At 42.3% G+C, this 12,053-nt stretch overlaps 1 protein-coding gene across 5 annotated transcripts in view; it reads right to left on the bottom strand.

Annotated features, from left to right (window-relative positions):
• Positions 1 to 12,053, bottom strand: part of tsnare1 (T-SNARE Domain Containing 1) — a 190,938-nt gene that overhangs the window by 132,139 nt on the left and 46,746 nt on the right. For all 5 annotated transcript variants that reach the window (XM_037075980.1, XM_037075979.1, XM_037075981.1 and 2 more), the window contains exon 2: positions 9,001 to 9,122. In XM_037075980.1, coding sequence (XP_036931875.1) covers positions 9,001 to 9,085 — 85 coding nt within the window. In that variant the 5' untranslated portion in view covers positions 9,086 to 9,122. The remainder of the gene's footprint in view (positions 1 to 9,000; positions 9,123 to 12,053) is intronic.

Here is a 12,053-nt window from a genome sequence, read left to right as displayed (position 1 = left end):
GATACATCTCAGTGGTTTTGATGACCTCCAAGACATTCTATAAATACAAATGTGAATCTTACACCGACACCCATTTCCCTACCATAAAGTAGTTACATCTTCACTTTGGCTAACTGTAAGTCTAACAACTCATTGTTTTGAAACTCAACACAGTTAACATTTGGGTTGCAGAACATCAATAATAATGAGATAGAAATGCTAATGTTGTCACACCATGACAACAGTTACTTGTAACTGTTTTTAATGTAAAATAGTGACCTTTGGCCACCTTTCAGATATCAATAAAACATCTCATGATGTGTCAATATGTGTTGATATTGAAGCCATGTTGTCCTGACTTACTAAGTGAGACATTTGACTGCACTGGAAATGACACGCTGCTTTTCAGAGTGCAGGGTTGAGGATTGAGAGCTCTTGCCAGGAGAGGGAGGAGAGAGATTAGCCTAAAAGACAGCACTATTAGAGACTTAACCTGGGCTTTGATCATTTCCTGAGCTCCCCTTCAGATCAGCCTGAGCAACAGACGGCAAATCTGACAGGCTCCTGCTCTACCACCCCTCCCCAACCACCACCGCTCATATCCCTCATAATGTAACCAGGCTTCACTGTGATCAAAGACCCTCTTTCTGGTTACTGAGGCTCCCATCTGTCTGCCTACAAAAGAGGAGGCTGGGAGAAAGAAGCTGACTGTCAGAATGAGTGAAAGGGAGTATTTCAGGGCATATGTACAAGTACAGTATGTTTGAGTCCAGAGACAAAAAGCATATGTGATGTTTGTTTTTTCTCTGACACATCCTCCCTTCCCCCTTTACTGTGTATCTGAACTGCAGCATAATAACTACTGCTGGCTACTCCCCTTGAGTGGCAAACATGATTTGTATGAACATACATTTTGTGTACACAGCTCCAAATGCAGAGTACAAAGTAGACAGATTAGGGCATATTCATTTGATGCTGACTGGCCAAATAGGGAACATTTGACAGAGAAATAGCCCAGAGGACTTATTCATGAAGCTCAACACTAGCAGCAGTGGATTGTACAACATTTTCTGCTCAGTGATTTGAGCTCTTCCATAAATTGACTCAGGTAGTGATTGCCAGAACACACTGCTGCATACACGACACACATAACACATCTCAAAAACTACTTCAGTAACAAATGCTGAAAATCATCATGTTAATCAAGTCTTACATAGTTAACAGCCATACCGATTGTGTGAGTGGCAAGTGAGGGTCATAAAAAAGGGACATTTTCCTTTAAAATAACAGGCCATAGGATTGCATTTATGGAAAAAAAAAGGGAACAATCCAGGCAAGGGCATAAGTTTGGTGTAATCTTTATATGCATTACACTCATTCAACTTATTAGAAAGAACTGTTGTATTTTAAGGGAACAGCCAAGGTTTAGGCCTTATGGAACCAACTTTGTGATTCAAAAAAGAGACAAAAAAACAACTCATGATAAAAAATGCTTGTTAGCATTTTTTTAAATCATTTTTTGTCATGCAGACTTTTGGTCACTGTGAAATTCAAAATGTGAGCACATCACATTGTTGCAAACACATCACATTGTTGCAAACAGATATATATATATATATATATATATATATATATATATATATATATATATATATATATATATATATATATATATATATATATATATATATATATATATATATATATATATATATATATATACTCCACTACTTTTAGCGTACTCCACATCTATGTATTTAGAAAATGTCTTTCTGCAAGGCAGACCAGCACCTGCTCTCCCCACTATTTTGCCAATGAGGGCTCTGAGGGAGTCTGAGTCAACTGTTGACAACAGCAGCATGTTCTCAACAACATACCTGCCTATCATTGCAAGTTTTTGTGAAGTTGGAGCAGAAAAATACAGCTGTAGCTGCTTGGATGGCTCTCTGTCCTTTCTTAGCGGAGCTCACGTTAGTGATCATCGACAGTGTCAACAACAGTGTTTTTGGCCGCTAGTCTTGTAGAAGCATTTGCCGCTGAGAGATGCTTCATTAGATAAGAGTTGCTTACAACGGACGTGGACAAAAACTTCGCTCTGGAAAATAACATCCACTTCACATGTACGTTCTTGCTTTTTACCTCAAGGAGATTAAAGTCATGTCTGTACTTCCACTTTCGCCAACTTTCCCTCAAGACTCGTCATTGCTACAGCTTACCTCTGCTAGTTTGTGTGTGTGAGGCTGCTGTGTGCTTGTGTGGTTTATGTGTAAACTGAACACTGCCTCTGATTGGCTTACGAACTCTTATTGTATCATAGCCAATCATCATCACTTATGTGGTTGTCTCGCCCCTCCCTCCTCCCTCACTAAAGGAAAAAAAAAAAACAAAACAGCTTTCCAGCTCCTGTAGCTGAGTTGAGTAGCTTCAGTTTATAACACACCACATTTAATTGTCAGTAACTGTAACAGCGTTGTAACGATAGAAATGATAATTAGTTAGAATAGCCATTACTGAAAAAAAGCAACGTTGGTAGTAACACCGTTAATTCTAATGCCATTATTCCCATCACTGGTTGATTAAAGAGTCATTTGGCACTTTAGCTCATAAAAAAAAATCAAGTCGTACAGTCTTTAATGATGGCTGAAATCTCTGTATTCATGTGCCCCAAGAGACATCAAATAAGAAACACCAATTTTTTTGGTGTCTATTTTATTTGTATCTATGTACATGCAGTGTTGATTGCTTGAAATATTTCTATTTATGAATAATAAATATGCTGTGATCACACCTGACTCTGTATGAAGTATTCATATTGGAAAGTGACTGCAATGAATGATAACTCTGAAGACACAATGGTGACGTGCAAATGGTATGAATAACACAGCTATTATATGCTTTTGAAAGATTTGCACTTGATTTGACAGATGTTTTTGTCAAAAGTGACTTACAGTATTTTCTACATACATTCATACGCTGATGGTGGTGGCTGCCATGCAAGGTGCCAACCAGGGGAATCAAACCAACAACCTTCCGATAACAAGACACTGGCTTTACACATAAGCTACAGCCACCCTATAAGAGGAAGATGGCATAAAGATCCTGCAAAAGTGAAGTACAGATAGTTTTTTTTTCTAATATTCGCTATTTTGGTTATCAAACTGATGAGTGTGAATTTTGATCTTACCTGCACTGCAAGTCTTTATATATACATCATATTTGCATCACCTAATGTTTGTACTGAATACATCTGCCTATTTTCTCTGTCAAATCCTTTTCAGATCAGTGTTGATTATCTGTTAGGCTCACACTTAGATTAAATCTGCACGTGTCTGTTTTTTAAATGGACAATGGGTCACCAATCTCAGTTCCTCTGTTAATTCATTGTTGAAAAATGTTGGCTGTTTTTCAGTTGTGTTTCCTTGAAAGCTGGATGTTCCCCCATTTTTTGACTTTTACTTCTATTGTGCAATGTTACATTCACCATTGTTAAATAGTCAACATGAATAAAAAAAAACAAAAAAAAAAAACAGGCATTTACAGTAACACTTAGAGTACAGACTAAAAATTACCCCAATATAAAAATGGTAAATGACTTTGGAGCTTTCTAACCGATGAGAAAGCACTTTACAACACAAGTCAGCATTCACCCTTTCACACGGTAGCAGTAAACCATTCATACACACACACACACACACACACACACACACTGATGGAACAGCCGACAGAAGCCATAACTTTTGCGTATACACTACAGCAGGCGGGATCAAACCACTGAAATTCCGATCGACTTCCTAAGTGGTTTATAGTTATGTTCATGTTCAAACTTGTTTTAGGGACATTTAATAACATTTGTTCAGATGTTCATACACAAATTTATGGGTTTTAGGCATATCACTGTATTTGGCTACATAACATTCAGACTGTAAATTGTCATAGGTAGGGTTTTGACCGATCAGATCTTGGTGTCACAGGGTGTGTGTGTGTGTGTGTTTGTGAGTGTGTGTGTATGCAGGTACTGGTTCCATCCTTCTAAGATGTGTGGCCACACATATGCGGTGACAATTAGGAGAGTAGGAACACCTGTCCACTCTGGGAGGAGGGTGGTGATTGGTTGGTGCAGGCAGGTGCTTCCTTTTACTTGTCTCAGAGTGTCTCACAGTGTCAGGAGGACAGAGTGAGTGCAGGGCGTGCAGTGTGTGGGTGGGCAGAGTAGACGGCATGCAGGACAGACAGCGTGGCGGAGCTAGGATGGAGTAAGGCAGAGGAGAAGACTGTTGGACGTCAAGACAAAGCCGAGAGGGATGGTAACCAACCGCCGCAACGTTGGAGCAGAGAGAGATGAGGGACGGAGGTGCTGTCAGACTCACGGAGGGGTGAAGTATGCTTCATCTCTCCGTCCAGCTAAGTACCTTTCTCAAACATTTGATGCTGTACAGATGCCAGTTCCTTTTCTTACAGGAATATAGTCAGCTAGTTGAAATGCACCTTACGACTGGGTCAAATGCTGTTTGTGTGTTTCTTCAGTTTATTTTTACGAGCTGTGTGGTTTATTGCTTTGATACTGTAGTATTTTGGAATTGATCTTGCGCTTCTGGGGGACATATTCAGGCAGTCAGCTTGTTAAGTCATGGCTGTGCTGTTGCCTGCTCCATGCACTAGAAGAGAGGCTGCCCCCACTGATCTTTGGACTGTACTCTTAACATATTCTTATTCATTGTTTTATTTACTAATAAATTGTATTTTTACTTTACGTTGACTGGCATGCTGATTGACAGTGCTCCTCGGTAGAACTTGAAGTTTTTAGACCTGTGAGTCACCCCCTCGTCACATTGGCATATTTTTCGTAGACCCACAGCAAATTAATTTGAGAATCCAAACTTTTGCGTGGGCACAAAACACAACTGTTTTTTTGTTTTGTATAGAGACATGGTACATTTCCCAGTCATTGTGTCACACAAAAAGAGCAGAAAATGAGCTGTTTTCCAGGTTGAAGCAGAAAGATCAAACAGGCTTGGAAGCAGGGGATAGCCTACCGAAGGATCAGTTTGTCATGGGCTTAAAGGAGGGCCCCCTTCGCCAAGAACTCTGGCAGTAAAGACCTTGTAAAGCTTTTGATGAGATAAAACTAGAGGCGCCAGCACTGGAGGATGAGCAGGAGCAGCAATGGACACCCTCTGGTTGCTTGGCGGTGAGTAAGCAAACCCCTGCAGCCACAAAACCTGTAACAGACCACCATGACAAAGACTGTTGTAGATAAACTGAGAGACTCTGTTGGCCCAAGCCAGCCCATCCCTCATACTCATTCTGCTTTGAGAGGCCCAGATTGGGTTTATAAACCCAGAGCCCTGCCTAATTCCAGATACAAGTGGGACCTCAAAGGTCGCCCGATATGCATTAGCCATCAGCTATTATCACTATTATCAGCTATTATCTATTCAGTAAAGAGTGGCAAAGCATTTTTGTGGACTGCCAACACATTTATGCAGCTTCTATTTGTGACAAAAGGCAGGCAACAGGTAGATTAGCTAGTTGTCACCCTGTAACCATTGCTGCACACAGTGAGGCCCTAGTGTGGATTAAGATCCCCTTTCCCCCCTCAAGACAACCATGCTATGGCCTTGTGAAGCCCCTAAGGGAAAATGGAAGTGCAGAGATGGCTAGGGTCCTGGTTACAGTGCAGAGGGGTCGGATTCCCTTAAGGGTAAGGAATGTACACCCTTATGCTTTTCATCTTAGCAGGTTTCAGCGGCTGTTGCTGCTGTCAACCTTGGAGGGCAAGGAGCTGTCCCTGGTGGAGGTCAGTCCAGGGGTGGTCGAGGTTGGCCTCATCGATGCTGACCAGACGCAGCCAGAGCCACCTGGGGACAATACTAGTGTCCCCCTCCTTAAGGGAGATGACAGAGGAGAGAGCAGCAACAGCTGGACCAACTACTCCGTAAGTGGAGGCATGTGTTTTCCACTCACAAGGAAGACTATGGATGCAGTGATGTTGTGAAGAACCGGATCCCAACAGGAAAGGCTGAGCCCATTCGGGAGAGGTTTAGACCTGTGCCCCCTACTCATTACAAGTAAGTATGAAGTCTGCTGAAGGGCATGATTGAGGGTGGGGTTATTAATGCCCCTGGGCTGAACTGTGGGGCATGGTGGTTTTGTGTGGATTATCAAAACTTAACTTAACATTACCCATAAAAACACTTTCCCATTGAGGACTCTTTAACAAATCTGAACAAAGCAGAGAGGTGGAATGTGGAGTGCATTAGACCTAGCCAGTGGCTATTAGCAGGTTGAAGTGGAGGAGAGTGATAAAAAAAGACTGTGTTCAGAACACCATTCGGCTTATTCAACTTTGAAAGGATGCCGTTCAGCCTGTGCAGTGCACCTGCCACCTTTCAAAGGTTAATGCAAAGATGTCTGGGGTAACAGCTAACAGAGTCTGCCCTGCTTTATCTAGATGGTGTGATTATGTTTTGCAGATCACTTGGACCATATGAAGTCACTGTTCCAGGCCCTGGGACGCTACGATCTCAAGTTCAAGCTCCACCAGGAAAAGTATCAACTCTTCCAAAAAACAAGTGAAGTTCTTGGGAAATGCAGTTAGCAGCAAGGGAATTTCACTTGATCCTGACAAAGTGGCTGCTGTTGCAGATTGATAGCCCCCCAGCACTGTAAGGCAAGTTTGTGCATTCCTTGTTTTTGTGGGGTATTGTAAGCATTTAATATGAGACTTTGCTAAGATTGTGAAGCCCCTTAATGAACTCTTAGCTGGTACAGGTTGCAGCCGAGTGTGACAGTCACACTTTATTCAGTGGACTGAGCAATATGAAGGGGCTTTTCAGCAGCTTAAGCAAGAGCTTCTCCAAGCTCCATTTTAGCATATGCTGATTACACACATCCATTTATTGTCTACACTGATGCAAGTAACTGTGGGCTAGGTGCTGTCCTGGCTTAGGAACAAGATGGCTTTGAACCTGAACATGATGATGCTAACTAGTTCATTCAAATTAGAGTTTCTCGCTATGAAGTGGGCAATAGTAGAGAAGTTCAAAGACTATCTGTGGGGGGTAAAAAGTATTGTACTGACAGATAACAACGCCCTGGTGCACCTACAAACTGAAAAGCAAGGGGCTGCGGACCAAAGATGGGTTGCACAATTGGCCAACTTTAATTACATCATCAATTACTGCCCTGGAAAGGACAACATTAATGCTGATGTTCTCTCAAGGCCCTCTGCTGTCTCCACAGGCACTTGTCAAGTTGGTGAGAGGCCAGTAAGTATTGTTGAAACCCCATCTTCTCCACAGGCCTTGCCTGACAGCTGGGTTGGGGATCCAGAACGATGGAGGAGGATGCAAACTTAGGACCCTACCCTTTCTAAAGCAACAGAATACCTGGAACAAGGTAGCGTGCCTAATGCTACAGAGAGGCAATCACTGGCTTTGCCTGTCAAGAGACTATTGAACTATTGTAAACAATTAGAATTAAAGGAAAGTTGTGTTGTCTGCAGAAACGTACAGGATTCACAGACTCTTGAGACTTTACAGCATATTATCACCCCTGCTACCCAAGCCAAATCACTGTGGGAGGCCTACCACCAACAGGCAGGACATCCAGGGCTGGAGAGGATATTGTCCTTGCTAAAGAGGAATTTCTACTGGGCTCAGATGGAGGAGGCTGTACACACTTGGATTCAAGCTTGCCCACACTGTGTATTGCATAAGGCCAGGCCAGAAGGTAAAGCACCTCTAGTTCCCATCATACTCAAAGCACCTATGCACATTGTAGCTGTTGATTTTCTGATGCTAGGTCATCCCACAGACAGATACCAAAATATGCTAGTCATGACAAATATGTTTGCTAAGTTTGCATGGGCCCCACTCCATACCAAACAGCCCCAACAACAGTCCGGGCTCTATGGACTCATGTTATCCAGCCATTTGGCTGTCCCGAAGAGCTTCACTCAGACCAAGGCCCTAATTTCGAGTTGAGGCTGATGTGTCAAATCTATGGGTGTCGCAAACATTGGATCTCTCCCTATCATCCAACAGGGAACTGGGCCTACGAGAGGTTCAGTCAGACTCTCCTGAAACTCCCTGACACCATGGAAACTGTGAAACAAAACAGGGGGATGGAGTACTAACCCTTAGCCAGTTCAAGCATACAATAACACTGTACATGGCTCAATGGGGTATGCACCAGCCTTCCTTGTGTTTGGCTGACACCTGCAGATCCCTGCTGATATGTTGTCTGGAACTGGTGGACTCACTATGCCTGGCAGTACTGTGGACTGGGTGAATAGACAACAGTTACCCTATGCTTACAGAAGAGCATCTGACCCACACGTGTTCAAGTGACTAGAACACACTGGTTGGGGGGAATGTCACAGGCTGTGTGTGTGTGTGGGTATTGGTTCCATCATCCTTCTAAGATGTGTGGCTGCACATATGCTGTGACAATTAGGAGAGTAGGAACACTGTCCACTCTGGGAGGAGGATGGTGATTGGCTGGTGCAGGCAGGTGGTTCCTTTTACTTGTCTCCCACCACAGTGTTGGGAGGACAGAGTGGGTATAGGCATGCAGCGAGAAGACAGGTGTGCGGGTGGGCAGAGTGGACGGTGTGCAGAACAGACAGTGTGGCACAGCCAGGACAGAGTATGGCGGTGGAAGAGACTGTCGGACACCGAGACAAAGCCGAGCAGGACGGTAACCAACCACGGCAACACTGAGCAGTGCCGGGCAGACATTGGAGAAGAGAGTGGGATGAAGCCAAGTAGGATGGTGACCAACTGCGGCAACACAGAGCAGTTTTGGGCGGACATTAGAGCAGAGCAATGAGGGAGGGAAGTGCTGTCAGACTCAGAGAGGAGTGAAGTACGTTTCACCACTCCATCCAGCTAAGTACCTCTCGCAAACATTTGACGCTGTACAGATTTGAGACTATTTATTGTTGTTTAATTCTACATGTATAACACTTTCATGAAATCATAAATAAATGCATTTAATGAATCCATGATTTTCCCTTACCAACTGGCTGGTAACCCTGCCTTGTAGGACCTCCGAATGGGTTTCGACTGCCAAAAGAGCCTCCGTCAATAGACCCGTACGACATTCTGGCCAATGGTTGGTTGGTTGTCAGATGCAGGCACCTAGGGAAGTAACAATAACCAGAAACCAACAAAAAACACAGTTTATTTCAGCTTTGATCTTCTAGTCTTAGTGAGTTCCACCTAACAGGAATCCACATCATATGAATCATTGCATTTAAAACACCCCTTTTACATAAAATCTATGACATCACCTGTCGATTTCTAAAGGGACATTCTGAAGCACAAATTTGGGAAAAACTTGAATTTCTAGCTGTCATCTTTGTGACTTACAGACAATCCTATGCGCAAGCCTATACTATGTATTAGTACTGTTGCAGAGATGTATTATGCAATATTATTATTTTTTTTTTTTTTTCTGTTGAACCTGCATGGTGCCAAAATAACAGATGATTAATAGACAACTTTATTGATTGCTTAGTTTATTAGCCTCTTTTAACTCAATGTTTTGATTTTACAGCACATTTTCTTTAGTGGAATATAAATCAGAAAGAGCAAGACATTTTTGTCAGGAGTTGATGGAAACCAAATCATAGCCAAAAGGAGAGCCAATTTACAAGTAGGTAGGGTTGTTTTAACGAAGAAGAGGAGAAGAGGATTGCTATAGAAAATGACCAGATCTACAATAAAGAATGTACTGCATTGTTAATTTGTAGTACACACATCTTTTTTTCCTTACCATCGAATAATTAACCTTGTACTGAACTTACAATTGAAAAACATTTATATTTTAATTCTTGCCAGAATCCTGGCACACTCATCATAGCAGCAGGTACAATAAGAAACAATAAAGTACTATAAACACATATGTAAAAACAACATGTAGTTATGAAATAAAATAAAATACTGAGATAATTAAAATAAAATGCTGAGGTAAGTGGAACATAATGTGCAAGATAATAAGGTGCAGGTTTATGTCCAGATAATAACCTAAAGCACAAAAGTTATGTGTGTTTTTTTGGAATGAGCGTTGTAAAGTCTGATGGCACCATGTGTGAATAATTTCCTGTGCCGTTCCTTTAGGCAGCAGGGTTGAATGAGTTTGCTACTGAAGCTGCTCTTTAGCTTGTCCAGAGTTTTGTGGAGGGGAAGATAAACACTGTCCATGATTGCCAGCAGTTTTGCCAGCAGCATCCTGTCCTCCACCACCTCCTCCAGGGTGACAAGCTTAGAGCCAACAACAGACCCAGCCCTCTTTATGAGTTTATTCAGTCTGTTTGCATCCTTTGCTTTGATGCCTGCACCTCAGGACACCACAGTGAAGAAGATGGTGCTCGCCACAACAGACTGATAAAACATCGGGAGCATCTGGTTGCAGACAGTAAAGGACCTGAGCCCTGAGAAGTAAAGTCAGCTCAGGTCCTTCATGAAGACTATTCAAACCTAGAACTAGGTTAGCCTAGTAGTATGTGTTCCTGGTGTTACACTGTTGTCAGTCTAACACGGATTTCATTACTTGGTCACCACCATCATGTTGGATTTAATTAAAAACCAATAATCTGACAATGGATACAACAATGACAGTGCTGGAGGAGTCTACGCTGTGCAGCAGTGGGGCCAGAGGCAGAGTTGCATTACAAACTTGAGTCACATTTAACTTAAACATGGTGAGAGTTAATAGAGCTGACTAACAAGATGACGGCGAGGACTCATAAAGCCTACCTCTAGTGCAGTAGTATAAAGAGTGAGAAAAGTCTGAACCTGGGGTTGAAATCGTCGGGTGGGTCATACACAGGACTTTCCTTTGGTTGATCTCAGAAAAATGTTTTTTCCACATCATTTCAACAAATATTGATGATGTAAACAAAACTATTGTAGGGTTTGTTTGTGACAAGAAACAAAGAGTGATTTGATTTGAAATTATATAAGTTAATGTATACATAAGTCCCTTATGTTACAGGAGTGACGTCATGTTCGTACATAGGCTACATGTTTCCCAAAAATGTTGAGCTTTACAGAAAACTTTTAAGCTCTACACCTAGCCTCTACGACAAATCATCATTTTGCTGTGATGTAATGAACATCACAGACATCAATGGCGTGTCTAAGCAGAAAGCTTTTAAGTTACCTTTTATTGAATTATCCTTCTCACATGTGTCTCGCCAAACAGATTTTGATCAGTACAGATGACTACACAGGCAGTCCAGAAGCTTATTTACATTAATGCCATTTGAATTAAATGTTCACACTTCAACTTTGTTGCCTTCCGATTTACACTTCAGAGATTATGGTTTGGCTCTGAACATTTCCAACATGTGGGTGACTTATACTAAGTGCTGTAAATGAGCAAAGCATGTAGAGACAGATGGAGGCCTGACAATGCTGCTGCTCTGCTAGCATGCTGCTCACGCTATGCCTCCTCTGTGGACACAGTGCAATGGTGCTGCAGGGGCCCGAGCTTTATAGCAATGCTAATGTTTTGAGCATTACTCAGTCAGAATCAGACATGTCAAATATATTAGCAATGATTTAACAGTCATCTTAAATACATTTGTATTACTAAGAGGGCGCTGTTATGTACTCTGTGTGCGGGTGTGTGTCAGCCTCTTTAGGATGTTAACCCATAACCGACTTACATGATAAGAGGCGTAGATGAGAGACACACAGCACTCATCTGAATACTGCTGAAAAGGTCAAATCATAATGTGGACATGTGTTTCACCTGAAGCCAGAGACACAGATATATAACTAATCAACATATCGCACTGTGCACTTCAGGCTCTCCATCAAAGGTCAGAATATGACAGTGGTAAAGTGGGCCATAGCACTGTGAAAGACAAGCATTCAGACAAGCAGGAGAATGTGATTACACTCCAGAGTCATTGTGCAGTCCATTGTTGTGCTGAAGCCAGTAGGTCTGGCATTATGGGTAAGAGGCGGGACAGAGGAGCAGCAAGAGATTCAGTGTTCCCACATAACAGCGAGACAGATTCACTGGGCCACGAGAAGGTTTAATCCGATACATTTTCATAG

Source organism: Acanthopagrus latus, chromosome 17 (assembly GCF_904848185.1).
Source record: "Acanthopagrus latus isolate v.2019 chromosome 17, fAcaLat1.1, whole genome shotgun sequence".
NCBI lineage: Eukaryota > Metazoa > Chordata > Actinopteri > Spariformes > Sparidae > Acanthopagrus > Acanthopagrus latus.
This window is presented reverse-complemented; position numbering and strand designations above follow the sequence as displayed.